Below are 19,921 nucleotides of genomic sequence, written 5' to 3'. Positions count from 1 at the left end.
ATGATCCATTGCTGGTATGCTGTAGGGGGAATTCTTCTTTAGATGTGGGTTAGAATAGGTGACCAGTAAGGTACCTTCCACCTTTGAAATTGTGATCCTTCACACAAAATAACATTCCTCTCCTGAAAAAAATAAACTTCAGCCACTTAACTTCAGATACACCCCATTTAAAATGGAAGTGAATTGACCAGACATTAGAAAGCTTCAGAAGATCACACTGTTAGAGAATCAGTCTTGATTGTTTTGTGTTGCTGTGATATATAGGCTGTTGTTTGTCCTTCATTCTTGAAGAGGACCATGACATCTGGGATGTGGCACCATGACATGCAAGTGAATCGGATTTAAGCGAGGGAGGTCTGTGCAACGTCAACAGCCTCACTTTCTCCTCCAGAGCCATCTGGGTCCAGTGGCCAGATACACAACAGGATGACTGGAGATGTCCCCAGATGCAGTGGAAGCCTTTCAAAGCTAAGGTCTTTAGCAGGTTTCAGTTTGAGGCAAACAGGCTAAATGTATGTATCACTGTTGACATAGATACCTTTTAATTATGGAGTTGAAACTTGTAGAATGTTTTGAGATTGTCTCCAGATGATACAGCATAGTATAATGTAATGAGTTTTGGATTTAAAGTCTGATATAATGAGCCCAGAATCTCTAGGGCATATTATATAGGTTACTAAAAATACCCAGTACAACACAGAGTAACAAAGATAGGAAACCTTTCAGAAGAATGTGTGAAATCTGGGAAGGTGCTAGCCAGCTACCAAATAAAGGATTTTAAAATAAGGAGCAGGAAATAAAAGTGCAGTACATAACTTGAAAAGAGGCAGGCTCAGAAATGCCAAAACTTGGGTTCAAGTCCCATCTTTGATACATGCTCTGTGAACCAAGGTGAACCTCTCAGAGCCACCAGGCCACTCTGTAAGACAAAGTTCAGAAGAGCTGTGGATTTCTATTGGTAGAGGGAGTTTAATCATCAGGAGTTCCTGTAGATCTGGCTTTAAAAAAAAGTAATCTTAATAAAAATCTGAATTTAAGCTCCAGTCTGGCTTAGTAAAAATCATTTATATAAAATCCTTAACTCACCCAAATTCCATCCCAAGGTCATAAGGATATGAACATGGACAGGAAATTTGAAAACATATCAGTTTTAAGTGTTGTTACTTCCCTTTAATTATGGGGATATTTTATTTACTGAAAAAAAAAAACAGGAAAAAAGATATTTTGTGTGACATACTTAGAAAAGCAGCTTGAGGAAAATCACTAAAACTAGCAAGAGAAAAGCAGTCCCTCAGATAAACATGCTAGAGAAATAGTTCTGAAAGGAGGTGAATGAAAGCATGGCCCTCACAGGCAAAGGCACCAGCTGATAGTAAACAGGGCTCTAGTTCAGCTTCCTCAACAAGTAATTTGCATACAAGCCTTTTAGGATTGGAAAATTTATTGCTGGGAAACTGAATCAAAGAACTGTTTTGTAACCCAAGGAACTATTGGATAGTAAGTATTTGTGTCATATCCGACAGCAGTTATAGATTTGGGATTTCTCAACCTAAATTAGGAATGGGTCGTTACACATAAGGTGACCCTGCGTTGAAGTATCAGAACTATTTGAGAAGATAGCTTTTCACAGAAATTGAGATAACAGAAGAGCACCCAGAAAGCTGATCTGAGAAGCCTGGAGATCCCAGATTTACAGGTGCTATAAAGCTAAAGGAATTTAATTACTTCAAGCCTAAGATTGTCAGAGAAGCAGTTTCATCCAACAGGAGACCAGAGAGAGGCTCAGGGTGGGGTTCTGTCCCAAAGGAGCTACGGTACGGACTGTTCCCTAAGAAGACCAAAAACAACCAGGCCTGTAATGGAGTCTGGTTGTGACGTGAGTCCAGTACGCATGTGAGGTTTCCTACGCATGTGCCTCGCTGCTGGGTTTCTCTGTGTGTATCCATTCTCCCCTTTGTGCATTGGTGGGAGGATGTGACCCAGGTTTATGGCTGAACTGTTGTTCTGAGGATTCTTGTCTTTGACTCCTCATTGGGTAAATATTTGAGTTAAACATATCATTGTGATTGCTTTGCTTAATCAGAAACCACATCAGTGAAAGCTCAGAAGCTACTTTGCTAAATAGTATCCCCCCAACAGTATTCTCCTAGGTCCCCAAGTGTCAGGTTGTAGCAGCAGGGCCACCTTTTCAAGCGTAGGGGAGGTGAGTGAGCAAAGTCCGTCCCTGGATAAGAGAAGAGCAGGAGAGTCAGTGGCTGGGATGGACACGGGGCCATGCTTCATCAGTACTTATGAAGCAACTCCAAGTTAGAGAAGGTCTAGGCCTTAACAAGACTGGCAATGGTATCCTCACCTCCTGCTCACTGGAAGTCTTGACTAATGGGAGAAATTAATCACTAATTATTAAATCAACTTAAAAAAAAACACCGCATAAAGAAACTTGGTTTTTTGTTGTTGCCAATGACCTTTTAAAAATTTTATTTTATTAATTTAATTAATTTATTATTAATAAAAATTATTTTATTAATTCACATGGAAAAAAATATTAGGAGTATTTAACTACAGACGTACAGTAAGACATTTAACATCCTTCTTTCAGTTCTTTCGTTAATGTTTTATCCCTGTTAGTGACAGATTTTTTTAAAAAATCCTGCCAATAGGAAGCAAATAACTAGTAGACAAATTAAGACCTATGTTTTACCCACTAATTTCCTGCCTTGAAGGGATTTGGTTAGTGCTCATAGATAGATGACGGCTTGAGAGTGATTACTTACCATCAGAGTGACCTCCAGGAGGCTCCTGTCAACCACTCTGCCCTCAAGAAATAGCTTCTCACACCCCAGTCATGTGGCCTCTTTCTCCTACCCTTTCCACAGATCTAATGGTGCTTTTATTTATACTATGCTGCTACGCCTATTCTGCTTTATTTTACTTCTCCCAAATCCCCAGGAGCTTATGAATGTATAATGACCACCAAGTATTTAAATGCCAGTGATAATCATTAAATAAGTTAAATTCCCTAGTGAGTAAAACCAAAATGAATAATGTATAAAAATATGAAAACAGTTCCATGACCAATTAAGAAACATAAATTTGCATGTAAGGCTTCAAGGAACATGTTTGTCTAGAGACTATTTAAGAAACATCAATAACTGTCTGTCCCAAATATCCCACCCTCATTTTCACAGCAGCTTGTGTTTTCCACTCCTAAAGGACTACGTCTTACTACCTCAGAGCCAGTTCACAGATGAACACCTTAATCCATTTTCAAATGCATTACAGCTATGACATGAATTTATAGATAATCTCATGTCAAAAACAGTCATGCAGGTCGAGAACCAAGAGCTTGAGGCAGAAGTTGGAGTCAACCATTGAAAATGCTCTTTGAAAACTTAGCGCCTCCCAGACTGAACCCTGTTCCTGAAGCCAGGCCTCCTCCATGGCACACATCCTGTATTATTCTCTTCACAGTCTAACGATTAAAACACAGCTACAAGGGAGGTGTGTGGGATGTTCTAGTTGCAACAAAACACACACCAACAAACCATTCTGGGTTTATGCTATGAAATTTTATTTTTCAGTGTAAATGGCATATGAAAACATATAAAAATAATTTTAGAAATGGCAATTATCTGGTTCCCTGTAATAATTAAATCTGTGGCAGTTCCAGGGCTACACTGTAGCATTCCCAGGGGTAAAATACACATTACAATACACATTACGGGGTTTTCATAGGATGCGTACAATATAAAACCTTAAAAAAAAATTTCTCTCTGTATATACATGTGTATGCATACACATTTCCACATATATGTATGTCCATCTATACATATATGTGCCTATACATATATACATGCCACACCCACACACAGCCAGAGCTGCTGCAGTTTGAGAATCTATTATAGCTATAAGCCAATTAAAGGGGACCATGAGAGAGGTTTCCAGTAATTATCATTTTGTACTGACATCCTCCCCAGGTTCCAACTGTATCGACTACTACCAAGTGATGGGTGTGCTGAAATCCCTGCAACATGATTGATTTAGAGAATAAACCTGAAAGCTGGATCTCTGGAAGCAAACGCCTTGGCAGGTCACAGTCTGGGAGACTAAAAACCCTTCTGGATTTACTTCAGTCTTGACTCCTGACCTTGGTCCTCTGGGTCCTCTACTGTGAGGAGCCCAAACCTGTTGCTGACATGATCACGTACAGACCTGGTCCCCTGGGAGATGCCGGCTCGGTGCTTTGTCAGGCTGGCCTTGTCTTTTTTATGCTTCTTCTTTCTGGCTTTTGCCTTCTCCGTCTGGGAAAGGCGTTCTGAAGGGACAGTGGATTTCAGTGCGTGGAAGAGCTGGTGATAAAGCTGCCTCGCTCCAGGGCACACACTCAGGAGACTTTCTGCTGAGGATGAAGTGGAGAGTTCTTGAGAGAGTCCATGGACAAGAGTCCCACTGTAGAGCCTGTCCAAGTGGAAAAGAAAGCACGTCACTGCTCTCACTGAGGGACGAGGAGACCGAGACAAACTGTACTGAGAATTCTGGCCCTTCGAATTAAGCTACGGTCTGGTGAAAAATTTAATGAGGCACCCCAGGGATCCTTCTGTTTATTTACCTCTGAAACTGTAAAGTCTTGCCTAAAAGTATTAACTTCTGGTCATAGTCCTACTGGGGATGGAAAGGCCACAAAAGTCAGTCTTGGTCTAGAAGCATCTAATGTACCAATTAGTGAATCAAATGCCAGAAACTCAGGTTACAGATGGTGTCAGGCTGAGCAGACTTGCCAATAAATTTAAAACAAACTTGCTAGATTAGGAAAACCAGTTAATAGAAATGGGATGAAGTGGTTCATTTTTTTTTTAAAGCAATCGGGGTTAAGTAACTTGCTTAAGGTTACATGGCCAGTTATTTCTGGGTATGGTGCTGAGTATCTGAGCCCGGATTTGATCCCTAGGTCATCCTGACTCTGGGGCCGGTGCTCTTATTCACTGAGCCACCTGGCCGCCCTGAAGTGGTTCATTTTAAAATAACTGTCACTCAACAATGAAACTGGTTAGGTATGTCTTAAAGAGACAGACAGGACACAGTGGATAGGTATGGAGTTGGAAGGGTTCTCAGGCTGGCCAGTAAAAAGAAACTGGGCTTCATGGAATTTAAGGGACCTTGCCAAAGTTATAGAAGTGGGATTTGAACCCAGGTTCCCTGGCTCCAGAGGCCAGGGTTCTTTCCACTGTACCATGGTGTGCTATAGAGCTGACTTTGAAACAAGAAAACCCTTAACCAGGTTCTGCCTCTGAAACACACACAAGCAGAGTAACCATGGCCACACCATTAAATCTTTCAGTGTTCCAGCTAATTCTCTTAAGACTCTTAATTGCAGAAAAACTGCTGAAATTCCATAGGAGTGTAGGTGGGGACTTACCACCCAAAACAGAACATCTAGACTCAGGCCCAAACTGACCGACCGTTAAGTGCTAATTTTTTGATCTGGTGCTATGAATTCACTGGTTTAGAGCTCTCTCTCAGGATGGTAATACAGTTTTGCTTTTAAAAAATCCCTCTCTTTTACACTTTTCTGGGCCTGGAGTTTTTGTGACTGTCTTAACTTACCATGTGAGGTCAGGCTCAGGTAAAGGCATCAACAGAAGCTGATTGAGATAGAATCCCATCTGGAGGCAGCACTGCCACTGACTGAAGATGTGGGCTGTGTCTAAATCCAATCTTCTCTGGAGTTGATTTTCTTTCACTTTAAGAAACTGGTCACACAGCAGCTTCACTCCGTCCACGTGCAATTTCTTATTGTCTAGATGAAAAAGAACTCTAAGAGTAGTGTTTGCAAAAGCTTTCAGATACACTGCCCACACAGACTCCACGAGTTTCAAAGACAGTGAATGACTAAATGCAAATACTCTTTAAATTATGAAAAATCTTCTCTACCCTGACATTTTGCTACTTTAATTTTAAATACCTGAGCCTTGAAGGCATTTGAATTAAAAAACTCTACTGAAAATTCTCTTCTGAATCTTAAACTTAATTGTGCTGAATTGGGCTTAGCATAGTTTCCAGAACACTGGTTAGGTTTCCAGGACAAAGTTTTATACCATATATGTCTATGCCTCAGTTCTCTAAATCATTTGATCTGTGAAATGTAAATTAACATTTTCTTTAGAGTCTAAGTGAAATCCATTTCCATGAAAACCAGAAAAGTCAGTGCTGCAGCTCACTCATCTGGGTAAATACCACTTGAATGTAACAGAAAACACCTCCATCCTGGCATCAAAGAGGAAAGTTAAAATTGTACAGGAGCGGGAGCCCAAATTGAATGATCAGCTTCAAGTACCAAAGGAAGAAATCTATGTATCCAGGGGCTCTATGGACCAGCTAGAAAATTCATAAAGGCCCCACCCTGTTTTAAGTTTATGAGCAGGAGGGCACTGAGGCTGCCCATGCTCTGTAATCACAACCCTTAAAGGAAAACAGACACACCCTTGACATGTGCCCTTCTATTGGACACACCAAGAGCTAGTGGGCTTTGTTCTTAAGTCTTTGCTTCCATACCTTTTACAAAGCAGAAAAAAATAAAACTTGAGGGTTAAAAAAAGCCCATAACAGCGAGGCAACAGCTTCTTTTGCTTTTCTAGCTCTAATTAGACTAATATATATCAACAAAATTATGAAATTATACAGTTAAGACAAGGAGTATTCTAAATATAAAAACTTTTAGGTATTTTAGTACAAGGCTTAGGTTCCCATTTCTTTGATTCTTTCATTTAAATGATTTTGGAAAAAAGCAAGCTCTTAAGAAACTAGGTAACTGCTGAAAATTCAGACAGTAATAACTCATTCAGAGCTTCTGCTCCACTTGGGTAAAGAAAAGCTGTCATGTCCATGCCTTTTGAAGGGAGTATTCTTCAAAAGAATCAAGCCCCTTCACTGTACAAAGAATGCTTCTATGCCAATAAAATTTCCTCAAAATGATTATTTCTGGGGTGGCCAGGTAGCACAGCGAGTAAGAGCACCGGCTCCAGTGTTGGGATGACCTGGGGATCGAATCTGGGCTCAGATACTCAGCCCCACACCCAGAAACACCTGGTCGTGCAACCTTGAGCAAGTTACTTAATCCCAATTGCTTAAAAAAAAATTATTTCTAGCAGAAAGAAGTTGATAGTCTTTCCCATTATTGCTCATATATTAACTGAAGATTATGGGAGGGAGGGTAAAGATGACAGCAGAGCTAGGATATGGCCATACAATTTTCTGTAGCTTTAGGTATTTGTTTTATTATAGAACAATGATAAATAACCATCTTAGGAAAGAAATCACTCCTGAACTGGCAGCATCTCTGGTGAAATGTAATGACTATTCTCTCTGAACTGGAAGAAGTGAAGCTGGTAAATATTCTGTATATCAAAACTGCATGATCTTTGTAAGGCAGCACTGAAGGTGAGGGGTCAGGGAGCATCAAGGTGGCACACGGTCTGTCACATCAGAAGTTAGACAACAATAAAGAATGTCACACATTCCCCCCATCCCCCTTTCTTTAAATTTTAGGGTATAAGCACAGCTCCGTACCAGGCTCACCAGTCATCTTGTGCAGCTGCCCACGCAGCATTGCCATCAGTAAAGCTTGCACATGGCACAGCTTTGCCTTGGCTTCTAAGGACTGCAGCCAAAAGCAAGTGATAGCTACAGGGAGCTTCAAGGAAGCAGGAATCGGGTCCAAGATATCCTCCTTCACTTTCAGGGTTTCTAGCAGAAGAATCTTGCGCTTAGAGAGAGGAAGCTGAAAAGACACAGCAGACAGGATCTCAGTCATGTTTAGAGAAACCTGACGGTTTTTCTTATGTGCAAATACAGAATAAAACAATATGATGAAACAGTTTCAACTGTTTTGTTTATCTCTTTAAAAAGGTGTTAAGGGGCAGCTAGGTGGTGCAGTGAGTAAAGTGCCACCGCCTTCGGTTCTAGCCTCAGACACTTAACACTCACACACACACAAAACTAGCTGTGTAAACTTGGGCAAGTTACTTAACCCCGACTGCCCTCCAAAAGGCAAAAAAAAAAAGTGTTAAATATTGAATGAAAGGACTGTGCTTCAAGCTGTGGGGGTCAAAAATAGCTAACACCTGTGGAGTCCTTGAAGGCTTGCCAAATGCCTTTCATATATCCTATCTCATTCAACTGGATTCTTACACAAAACTTTTGAGGTAGGTGTTCTTTTATAAAAATTAAGTTTGTTCACAGGTCCACAGATTTAGAGCCAGAGGTGATCTCAAAGGCCATCTCATCTAACCTAACCTCTTCATTTTATTATTTTTTAAAATTTTCTAATTTTTTTTTTGTGCTTTTTGGAGGGGGGAAGGCAGGGCATTTGGGGTTAAGTGACTTGCCCAAGGTCACATGGCTAGTGTTAAGTGTCTGAGGCTGGATTTGAACTCGGGTCCTCCTGACTCCAGGGCCGGTGCTCTATTCACTGTGCCACCTAGCTGCCCCACCAACCCCTTCATTTTAGAGGTAAGAAAACTGATGCCCAGGGAGGGGAAGTGTGCAAGGTCATACTGGTGACTTCTGGGCTGGATCTGAACCCCTGACTCCAAAGCCACTGCTTTTTCTAAGCTGATTAGATCCTAGCCTTAAAATAATTAAATGAAGTTTCTTAAGTTGTGGAGACTGGGAAGACAGTGCCCAGGGGGAGAAAACAGATGGGAGGAATAGGACTTGGAGAACGCTGAGAGCTCCAGCTGTCAGCCACGCTGCCGGACTTGCCCGTGTGGTCTTCTCACCTCCAGGCCTTTGGTCACACCGTGCCTTCTACATCACCACTTCCACCAACTAAATCCTCCCCACTGTCCAAGGACCACACCAGTGCTCCCTCCTCTACAGTCGCGCTTTCCTGGTGATTCTAGCCATGAGAGCAGAGACATCTTTCCCTTCTCTACACTGTGCTGCATGCTTTATGTCACTCCAGGGCCCTTATCACATACTGCTTTGGAGGCAGTGGGGGAGCAGAAAGAGTAATGGACCTGACATCACAGGTTTGGTGGGTTGTGAACAAGTTACTTTTTCCATCTGTTAGACTGGATTATATAGTGTGTCCTCCATAAGATGCTTTGACCTACTTATGCTTAAAACTCCAAGAAGACTTTTTGGGACCCATAGTATTACTGTTAAGGTCCCTTATCTAATGTATGAGGAAGGTTTTATTATGGTTCTCTGCTCAGGTAAAGGAAGTGTGGTATAGTAGAAAGGCTTTGGGAAATGTGGGTGTTCAGGCTGATTCTACTCACCTGACCTCCTCCAGATCATGGCCTCTAACTGAAGGTGTCCCTCAGAATTCTGTCCTGGGCCCTCTTCTCTTCTTTCTTTACACTGTCTCACCTGGTGATCTCATCAGCTCCCATGGATTTAACTTCCACCTCTAGCGATGGTTCTCTAATCTACCTATCCTGCCCCAACAACTTCTCAGCTGACCTCCGATCTTACACCTTCAACTGCCCTTCAGACACCTCATACTGGATGTCTAGTAGACTTCCTAAATCCAACATTTCCAAAACTGAACTCATTATCTTTCCCTCAATTCCTGCCCCATCTCCCTAACTTCTCTGTTACTGTCAGGGGCAAGAGCTCCTGATTTCATACAGCCCACATTCTGGAATGATCCATAGCTCTCGTATGCAGGGCTGTACCTGCCTTGGTCCTGATGCACTCACCTCGGTCAATCTGCCTAATTCCAGATATTCCTCTGGCAGCTTTGCTGCGTGAGTAGTTATTGTTGCAATGTTCTTATTGATCCTTTTTACCTCACTGAAGGCCACTGGTTGTTCTGACACTGAGCTTTGGGACACATTATTTAGCTTTGGAGAAGAATTCTGAAGAAGCCCATAGATAACTTTCCGAATGGACACAGAGACGACATGGGCGCTTGGACGCTGCATGTTCTCCACTTGTGTATGAAGAATAGTCCGCCGTAATGACAAAGCATCACAAACAAAAGGAGAAAGCTGCCCTTTCGCCAAAGCCAGCTGTATCCATTCTGGTAAACCCAGTTTGGTGGCGCAGGGAGATACGTAAGCACCAAGCTGGAAGAAATCCTGCAACTTCACTGGAGACGGCTGGTATTCCTCCATTGAACCCCAAAGGAGTTCTCTAACCACTTGTCTATCTTTCATTTTCAAGTACTTTACAACATTATCTAAGGCTTCGGGGGGGTCATCAAAATGGGACAGCCAGTTCAGGAGTCCCAGAATCCGATGGTGCTTTCTCCCTTTGGTGCTCGTGGTTCCAGGGGTTAAACTCATTCTACTGAAGACTGAATCCAGAGCAGGCAAATTGATGTAGTCGTTACCACACAGCACAGCAAAGAGAGGCAGCAGGGCTTTATTCATGTTGCTGAAATGGCTGCAGAACTTATCTACAGAGAAGCATCTGGCGGGGATATAGCAGTGAAATGTATCTTTAATCTGAGTCAAGTTTTTCCACTGAAAACCATTCAGAGGACAAAAGCCAGCTTTCAGGTCAAAAATGCAAAAATCGCTATCCATCGTTAGTACAGGACAATTCCAGTGGTTAGCAAGTGTCATAATATCTCTGTCAGCTTCTGAGAAGCACTGGACAAAGTCTACATGAAGCTTGTTCAAGACTTGAATGAACACTTCTCGGATGAGTAAAGGTAGCAGATTTCCTCTCCTACCAACACAAAGGGAATATGCCAACTGGATCTTCTCCTGGGCTCTGTCTTTTAAAGTAAGGAGTTTTTTATCTGAAATGTCACAGCCTCCATCTAATACAACATATGGATGAATTTTACAAGCAAAGAGCGATTCAAAGAATCGCTGTGTAACATCGGTAAAAGAATCATAGTCTCCTCCATGCCGGAGGTCCACATCTGAATCAAAATACAGTCGATGAAAAAGTGCATAGCCGTCAATGATAATTTTGGTATCTCTCAACTTCAAATCAATGAAGAACTGACTGCTGTGATCTTCCACATAACTCATCAGTCCACGGATACCCATGCCGATGGTCTAAGGAATTTCCTTCAAGACAAAAAAAATGCACCAAGTTTTCATAAAGTTGTGGGAATCCCAAAGACTCCACAGGCTATCTGCTGGCTTAAAATGGCTTTAAGATTTCTGAAATGCTGGGTATAAAAGTTATTGCTTTTCACCATCCTAAAAACCAACTGGAATCTGTGTTAGAAGCTCTGACTATACCAGAATTTCTTAGTTTTGTTTAGAAAAGGGACATTTAAAAAAAAGAAATCCAAAGGTAAAAAAATAAAACTTCATTTTTGTAATTCAGCTAAATTAGAGGAATAAGAAACATAAGGTGGGGTGGGAAAGAATGAAAAACTTAGTAAATTTGGGAGGTTGTGTTCTAGAAGAAAATGTACTCATGATCCCCTGCTATCCACTTGTATTGTGAACTGTATGGTGAATGAAAATTCTAAGACAGGGCTCCAAGTAATGAAGTTTATTAATTAAATAGGCCAACCAATCACTGACCATTAATTTGTTAATTGTTGGCCAGCTTCAATTAATTTCTTCATTACGTGGAGTCCTGTCTCTCAGAATTTCCATTGGCTATAGCTGTCGACCACACAGGGATTCTCTGAGCTGCAATTTCCAGAGTGGTTGTGGAATAGAGGCATCGAGAGACTTCACAGAAGCATCTGGCAGGGTGGGATAATCAGGTAAGTGAGAAGGAACCAAAAGAAGCAAGGGAGTTAAAGAGGGAAGAGTTAGGCAGTCCGGAGGCAAGATGAAAGAGGCAGGCAGGGTTGAAGGAGTAAAGCTCGATAGAGGACTAGGGAGAAACTGAGCAGATGCCATCAGATGACTGAATTTTCATGGCCATATCCATCCATCTACTCCAAAGGTAGTAGTTGTTATATGTGTGGGATTTCTGTCCCTTATAATTACCCTTAAATCTTTCAATGTCTGATAATTGTCTTAGACCAAATGTCACAGAACTTGATCACCTGCTTTTTTTTTGTTATCACTTGCTCAATGGGGAATTCTCCCTTGTCCCATGCTATGAGGAGTCTTTCTAAGGGAAGTTCATTAAGATGAGTTCTTTTTGCTCCCATTATTAAAAAAAGAAAAATCTTCAAAAATTCTTACTTTTTTTTTTTTTTAAGGTATGATCTCCAAGAATGCCCTTTCTTAAGGTTTCAGGAATTCCTTCCAAAGGGTCATTTGGTTCAACTAGAAAGTTTAGTTACAGGCCTCATACACTGGTTATGCTAATGGAAGGCAAGAGGGAGGAGGTGCTTTAAAACCTTTTACCTAAACAAATGAGAGGGTTAGGGCCAAAGACAAGCTATCATCACCATCTTCCCCTCTCCAGTAGAGCAGCCAGATAGGAGAAAAGCAGCTTAGTTTTTATTCGTGGAAGTGCACACACCAAAAAGACCCTGTGAAACTTCAATGATTGTACTTTGAACTCCACCTCTATGTTTATAACTTTCTTAAAATGAATTTCACAGGAAGCTAACCCAAGACTCACTAGAATAATTTTGGCACTTATAAAAACATACAGCCTGACAACCTCACTGTGCAAGTAGCTGCAGCACTTAGAACAGACACACAGCATATATCATCATCACCCAGAGAAGACTTCAGAAGTTCAGGCTGGAGGAGATTCAGAATCTCCACTTACGGCCTCCCAAGAAAGGTCCTCTTTCCAGGTGGGAAGATCTCACCAGCTTGTACTCACAAAGGAACATCTCCCATGAGACCTTAAGCGGATGAGTCCCCCTTACGGGTCACCGGCTGGGGTGAATGGTCATCAAAGGTGCGGGAAGGGGGGCTGCCACACCTTAAGTGACCTGGCCCGCAGGAGGAGCCCAAGACTGTCAGGCGCCTACTCACTAAAAAGGGTGGCCCCGCAGCATGGGGGCTTCACTGGTCAGAGGGCACGGACCCGGGGTGAGGCATTCCCGAGCCCCCGGGCATCTCTGGTTACCATTCCGGCAGAACAAGGCGGGCACTTCCTGGACGCGGGTAACTCTAATCAGCCACGAATCAGCCGCACTTCCCGTGGAACCTGAAAGCTTAACCTGCGCCCAGGAGCCACGCGCGTGGGTCTCTCGGACCCGGAGCGACGCCCGCTCTCGGAGTCCTGGCACAGAAACGCTGTTCCCCCTCCCCCTCCCCCTCCTCCCCCGTCACTCCCAGTCGCGGCCATTCGGAATATTTCAAAGGCTTCATTGGAAGTACCCTCGGGGGTGTCTGCCCCCCTCTCCCCAATTACCTCGGACGCGGAGTAAAAGTGAAACTTGTACAGACTTTCAGTAACCCACACCTGAAACTGATCACTTCCTGCACTGATCTGAGGGGCAGGGGAAGGGGAGACCCATCGTCCCGGGTTCAAATTCGGCCTCGACACGTAGCAGCCGCGTGACCCTGGGCGAGTGGCTTCTCTCTGCGTGCCTCCGTTTCCCCATCTGTAATATGAGCTGGAAAAGGAAATGGCAACATCACTCCAAGAAACGCCCAAAGCGGGCCACGAAGGGTGGGCACAAGAAGCGACAACTTAACAGCCGGCCAAGGGACGTCGATTTTGAACGCCACCCGCAGCACTTTGCCCGGAATCCAATACCGTGGCTTCAGGGTGTATAAGAGGCCGAACTGAACTCGGGTACTCCAGGCCAGGCTCCACCTCGCTGCGCTGCATACAGGGAGGACGCAGGAATTGCTCGAGGGCTGAAAGGAGCTGGGAGGAGGGAGGGCTCGGCCCCGCCCCTCACTGGGGACAGCCGGGAGTGGGGGTCTTCTTCCCGCACCCTCCGCGCCCCACCCACTCCCCACGTTTCATCCGGGCCTCGAGGCCTCGTCCAGCCTGGGCCTCCTTCCCGCTTTCGTGTGGCGGCAGCGGTCGTGGGGCCCACCTACTCTTCCTCGCGTGCCCAGGAACCCAGCTGTGCAGAAAGTGCGAGGATCGGGCGCACAGCCGGAAATCCCAGCGGAACACGGCTCGCGCGAGATTAAGGCACCGGAAGTGCCGGATGTGACGTGTTCCACAGAGCACCGCCCTCCCAGGCATTCCACCCTGCAGCTGTAGCTCCCGGGAGCCTTTTATGCGGGGCCATGGGTGACACGGGTGAGGACAGGGGGGCGCCCCCGTGAGAACGGAAGGTTTCCCTTGCCCGACCCACGGACAGCGCCTGAGTCACTTCCGCCTCCTGAACCGTCATGGCCGCCTCCCATACTTCCCCGCGGCCGTCTCCTAGCGACACTGCACAAACACTTTGGCCACGTGATCGGGGGGCTTGGAGCCATCTGTGGCTGGGGAAGGAGGCGGAGGTGGGCGCGGCTGCCCCGAGGCTTGGTCCCCTTCCCGGGTTCCGCTGCCGCCTCCGCTCCCGCAGCTCCTCCCCCTCCTCCCGGGACAGGTAAAGGTGAGCGGCTCGGCCCTCCCTCCTTGGTCCTGTCTCTCCATTCCCTCCCGCTCGCCTTCCCCTTGTCTCCCCAGGTGACCCTGGTCAGTTGCCAAGGGACGCGGAGGGCGGGGGGAGGTGGAGATTCCGGGCGTGGAAGCGGTCGCCCCCTCCCCAGAGTCCGGCTGGGCCGTGCGGTTAGGCAAACCTTGGGCCTTTGGAAGCTGCCTCCGTCCCGGGGTACCCTCTGTAGCCCTGCGAGGCAAGGCAAGTAAGCTGGGGGGACCAGCCCCGTCCCACTTTGGCCCGCCCAGCTCCGGTGTGTGAGGTCTCAGTAACTAACAATAACAATAACGCACCTAATTACCAGGGTATCTTATCCTCACCCCCAGTGTGGGAGATAAGTGGTGTAATCATCCCCATTTTACAGACTAGAACTCTGAGGTCAGCTGGATGTCGAGTCACGTGTCTGGTAACTGACTAGTTAAGGCTTGGCTGTTACCTGCGAAGTGGACGTGGAGCGCTGAGCCTGAGAGGCCAGGCAGACTGGAACCCGGTTCCAGAACAGTTAACTTTGTGAGGTTGGCAGGCAGAGATGGATCCATGGACCTGCGGGGAAAGGCGATGAGTTAGTGGAGGGCAGGGACCGTGTTTTTACATTTCCATGTATCCTGTTATTAGCACAGTGCTTGGTACATAGTAAGCGCTCAGATTCGGGACTTGATTGGACACTAGTCCCATAAACATTACACTTTCCAAATGCAGACTTTTTCAAAACCTACTGGGTCAAATCTTGAAAATGAGAGTCATCAGGACAGTATACTACAGAGGTAACTTGACCAAAGTGCCTCTTATCAAAGGATACCTGTATATCCAAAGAGAGGCAAATACAAAAATGGTGCACCTGGAGCCTTTCTAACCTTGAAAGTGCTTCTGTTTTGAGTCCCATATGAAATATATTTCCCTAATGATTCATTTTCCTGATCCTGATATTTTAAAATTACTCTGTATCCTCTTGGTATTATACACAGAAATAATGTTATTTTTAGTGAGAATTTTGGGTTGAGCAGAGGGCAGAGAGCCCAGAACTTTCAATTTGCAATCCCAGTGCTGAAATGGGCAAGAGTCAGCTTCTATTTTGGCTTATTCTTCACAAGAGTACAGTAAGAATTGACAAATTAGATTGAGCTGTCAGTGTTCGTGATTAATTGCCACTGCTAATCACAAAGGTTGTTAGCAGAACGTGCCAACAGCACAACAGATGGCTTTTATAATATGTCCACACCTTGTGTTGTCATTATAAGTGACAGATTTTTGCAACTTCTTATGACTTTAGAGAAGTTAGATATGGTAAAATACTTTCCCAAAATTAGGCACTCTCCATCATTTAAAACAAACATTTTAAGACTACCTTGACATAACTGGGACTCATTTCCTTAACTATAAAATGAGAGTGTTAGATAATAATCAATTTGTAAAATAACTCATTTACATAGCATTTTGGAGTTTACAAAGCCCTTTTCATCTTATACCCTTGTGAGACAGGTAGTGAAGTATTATTATCTTCATTTTGTAGAGAAAGAAACAGAAATACAAAGATTTAAAGTGACTTGCCCAGGGTCACAGAGGTAATAAATGGTAGGAATTGAATCCAGGTCCCTGGAATAAGGTCTTGAGTCATTCCCTCAACTATATCATTGTATTTTGGATGATCTCTAATTTTACTTCTTACTCCAGAATTCTGTAGTGTGAAAAAAAACAAATCAGTGATGATTATTTGACAAAGCATTTTTTTACACATTAATAAACTTTGAATAAATAGTTTTTCCCAATGCCAATATAAAGATTTTACAACTTCTTTGCCCTTAGCTAGTATTAAAATAGAACTTGGGGAATTGATGTATATTGAGAACTCTATGACTTATTTTTCATTCAGTGATGAGATGATGTTTAAAATGAATTCCAGAAATGAGATGTAGTTGTTATATTTAAGTTAGATCTTCCTTAGGATATGGAGTCATGTATTACTTTTTTCATCATCCTGGGCCATCTTTATTGCTGTAAATGTTATCTGGTGTAATGGTGACAGAAACCTTGATTATAAATCTATAGTGACCCCATAGAAGCAGCTTGGTGGTATGGTGGATGGAGAGCTAGTCTCAGAATCAGGAATACCTGGGTTCAGGTCCTGCCTGAGTGACCCTGGACAGGTCACTTTACTTATCAAAGACTATAAAGTGTAGAACAGTTCCAAATTTACATTGGTAGAGGGAGTTTTCTCTCATTGAATTCCTTAAATCAATGAAATCTCTAGTCTGGGTTCTCCCCCACCCCTCAGCAAGAGCATTTTATTGACTTGATCCTAAACCATTTGAGCACTTGCTATTTGTGATCCAAAAAGTATGTGAATTCTTTTTTTTTTTTTTTTTTTGCTTTTTGGAGGGCAATGGGTTAAGTAACATGGCTAGTTTTTTTTGTATTAAGTGTCTGAGGTCACATTTGAACTCAGGTCTTCCTGACTTCAGGGCTGGTGCTCTATTCACTGTGCCACCTAGCAGTCCCTTCTTTCTTTTTTTTTTCTTTAAAATATGTGAATTCTGAGTGCAGAGGACAGGTGAACATGTAGGAATTGATTGAAGTATGTAGACAAGTAAGATGATACAACTTCTGGGACTTTTGTGAAGTTGCAGTTTTATGAAATTTGGACAAACTAAAAAAAGAAAGCCACCTTCTATCCAGTAGACAATCCTCTGCTGAAATCACCAGCATTCTTCAAGGTAGTATGTGTGCAGCTTTGAACTGGCGGCCATGTCTGTATGACAGTGACAGACTGGAGTGTTTTGTTAATATTTTGTCATGCCGTGTCAAATCTGACATGTGAAATTTTCATCTTCAAGGAATTGCTCTGTGATCACCACTTGGATGAATATGAACATTGCTTAGGAGACCTGCATTTTAAATCTCTATAAATGAATAAACACATTCAGTATAATTTGGAGTGATGCTCAAATTCCAAGAAACTGCCAAGTGTGTGAGTGTATCAACAACTGTTTCCACTTACTCAGAGACTTTGATTGCAAGGAGATATGTGCTTCAACAGAAACTTGGAAGTGGCAGCTTTGGAACGGTTTATCTGGTTTCAGATAAGAAAGCAAAACATGGAGAAGAACTGTAAGTAAATACTCCTCATGAGAATCTCCAATTGCCTGCCCTGTATCTGGGGTGCATAGATTTGACAACTCTTGGCTAATTTAGATTAGTGAACAGCCGATCAAGTGCGATTTTCTACAAATAATTATGTAGTAAAAGAGAAAGAAAATTGGATTTGTTTTTTTCACCCAATATTTTGACATTAATTCATTTCAGCACCTAGATATTAACATTTGTAGAAAAGCTGAGGAATGATTGGGATAGAAGAGGTCAGAATGAGACTTGGGGCTGTCACACTCTTAACATCACTGAACTGTTGTTGAGGTTACTGCTTGATCATTTTTTTCTCATTCTCTAGTTCTTCATCTCTCGCTATGCAAAGACTTCTTCCCTGTCACCTACAAATGTGACCGGTTTCTCCATGACTAAAAAATCTGACTCTGACATCCCCTTAAACTGTCATCTTCCTCCTTTCAGGGCTGAGCTCCTAGAACTCCTAACTGCACTAGTTGCCTTTATTTTCTCACTCCCCATTGACATATTGACCTCTGGCAGTTGGCCTTTGAACCCTCCACCAGACTAAAACTAGACTAAAACTCTTTCTCCAAGGTCCCAGTGACCAGCTGCTTAATGTGAGGGCCTTTTCTCAGTCCTTGACCCCTCTTTTGACCCTTGTCAGTAACATGCACTCCTGGATCCTTTCTTGGCTGTGGTGACACAGTGATGCCCATTTTCTAGGAACCTCTCTGAATGTTCCCTCTCAGTCTGTTGTGCTGGGCAGCCTTCCATCTCTTACCCTTAAGCATGGATTACCCCCCTCCCCCAACACACACATACAAAAACATGTACTTAGATATATATTCTCTCCAGGTGGTCTCATCATTTCTCATCAATTCAGTATGTTCCTTTTCTCTTGGTGCCAAGAGGTTTCTGGAAGATAACATTCTACCAGAGAGAAACTTTGATGGTGGGAGATGAAATCTAAATTCCTGTTTGCTAGTGAGGTTCTTCTTTTTTTGATGAGATTTCAGAGACAGCAGTAAAGAAAGTTGGGATGTAAAGGAAAGACGTGTGTCTGAGACGCGAGAGAAAGGTTGAACAAGACAGGCCAGTGAATCAAACTGCCAGACTTGCATTACAGGTGACTGCATTTCCAGTTAGAATTGGATGGCCTGATATTGGGGAATCCCAGGACTCAGACCTCACAGAAGGGCCTTTGGGATCATGTTTTTTTGTCACTCTTTTCTAACGTCCCTTTAGTTACTCTACCAGTTACAGGTGACTTTTTAAAAATAGCATTTCATAATGCACAAAACAACGTATGTTTGAAACTAAGTTCTTTAAAACTGTGTAATATAAAAATTCTATTCATCTCATAGAAGTGAAAGCGCCTCCTCCCCCAAAAAAACAAAACCCAAATCACAGCCACCCTCATAGGTAGAACCCTGTGTTCACTGCTGGGACACTGGCAAGGGGAATGAGATTTCTCCTCTCCCAGAGCCCCCAGTCGGACACCTTTTGTCTTTGGCCTCTTCCTGTGCTATAGGAGATGTGTGAATTTAATAGTGCTAGTGCTGTCATTTAATTTTAAAAGTCGAGGGGCAGCCACGTGGCACCAAGGACAGTGCACTGGTGGCCTGGGAGTCAGGAGGCCTGAGTTCAAATTCAGCCTCAGACACTCAAGAGCGTGTGACTCTGGGCAAGTCACTCCACCCTAATTGCCTTCCTCCCTCCAAAAAAAAAAAAAAAGACGACCAATATAAATAGTCATTATCTTAGCCCTTGAAATATAAATGATTCATTTTGTTACATTTTGATCTTTTATATTTGTAAAGTGAGCCATCTTGTAATGGTTTATAATGGAAGAACAAGGGCATTATTCTTGGTATTTAAAACTTAGCATTATATCTGCTACATATATGCTATATGTCTTTGAAGGAAGGCCAGTTCCTTCTCTTCTCCTCCCCAGGACAGCTAACTTCCAGCTGTGCAGAGCATGATCATTTCTTCACATTTAATATTCACTAGACTACCTCTGCTGAGATCATAGGAGAACGCCTAAACAGTTTGTTCTGTGTTTGTCTGTCTGGGTAGATGTCCCTGAGGTTTTGACATTGATGTCGCAGTCAGGAGGACAACAGCTCTTTTCCAAGCCCAGTCCTGCCCTTGGTGTCCCTCTCAGAAGACCGTGGCCTGGTTGCCTGTGAATCAGGTGCAGGCTGCACGATGGCTTAAAAAGAATGCGCTCAAAATTATTGGGTGTCTTGATGTTTCATTTGAACCAGTCTTGAGAAGCTGCGGGCAGTGAGGAAGCCCTGTGCTTTATCATTAAGCCACTTGGAGGCAGCAGTATGCCGCATGTGTGTAATATGTGCTCTAGTTAGAATATCAGCAGCA

At 43.4% G+C, this 19,921-nt stretch overlaps 2 protein-coding genes across 8 annotated transcripts in view; one reads left to right on the top strand and one right to left on the bottom strand.

The window, feature by feature from the left end:
• Window positions 1–3,547: 3,547 nt before the first annotated feature.
• Window positions 3,548–14,094, bottom strand: ASTE1 (asteroid homolog 1). Of its 6 annotated transcripts, none has more exons than XM_069088389.1 (6): window positions 13,886–14,094; window positions 13,249–13,453; window positions 9,705–11,030; window positions 7,567–7,777; window positions 5,605–5,797; window positions 3,548–4,458 (listed from the first exon to the last, which is right to left on the bottom strand). In XM_069088389.1, the coding sequence occupies exons 3-6, from the start codon at window positions 11,007–11,009 to the stop codon at window positions 4,125–4,127; spliced, it is 2,043 nt and encodes a 680-aa protein (XP_068944490.1). In that variant the 5' UTR covers window positions 11,010–11,030; window positions 13,249–13,453; window positions 13,886–14,094; the 3' UTR covers window positions 3,548–4,124. The 6 variants fall into 6 exon arrangements, with proteins under 6 accessions (XP_068944490.1, XP_068944488.1, XP_068944489.1 ...); XM_069088387.1 differs by having other exon boundaries at window positions 13,597–13,969; XM_069088388.1 differs by having other exon boundaries at window positions 13,300–13,374; window positions 13,636–13,968.
• Window positions 14,095–14,256: 162 nt separating this feature from the next.
• The window catches only part of NEK11 (NIMA related kinase 11), a 275,778-nt gene continuing 270,113 nt past the window's right edge, over window positions 14,257–19,921 (top strand). The window contains exons 1-2 of one of the 2 annotated variants that reach the window (XM_069088393.1): window positions 14,257–14,395; window positions 17,272–17,545. In XM_069088393.1, coding sequence (XP_068944494.1) covers window positions 17,376–17,545 — 170 coding nt within the window. In that variant the 5' untranslated portion in view covers window positions 14,257–14,395; window positions 17,272–17,375. Of the gene's footprint in view, window positions 14,396–15,369; window positions 17,546–19,921 lie in introns of those variants that run through there. The other variant, XM_069088392.1, reaches the window with a different exon arrangement.

The sequence above is a fragment of the Petaurus breviceps genome, unplaced genomic scaffold (assembly GCF_028583685.1).
Source record: "Petaurus breviceps papuanus isolate PSGF00001 unplaced genomic scaffold, PetGlider_PUasm1.0 185, whole genome shotgun sequence".
In the NCBI taxonomy this organism is placed as follows: Eukaryota; Metazoa; Chordata; class Mammalia; order Diprotodontia; family Petauridae; genus Petaurus; species Petaurus breviceps.
Note: the sequence above shows the minus strand (reverse complement) of the source record. Positions and strands in the feature narration are given on the sequence as shown.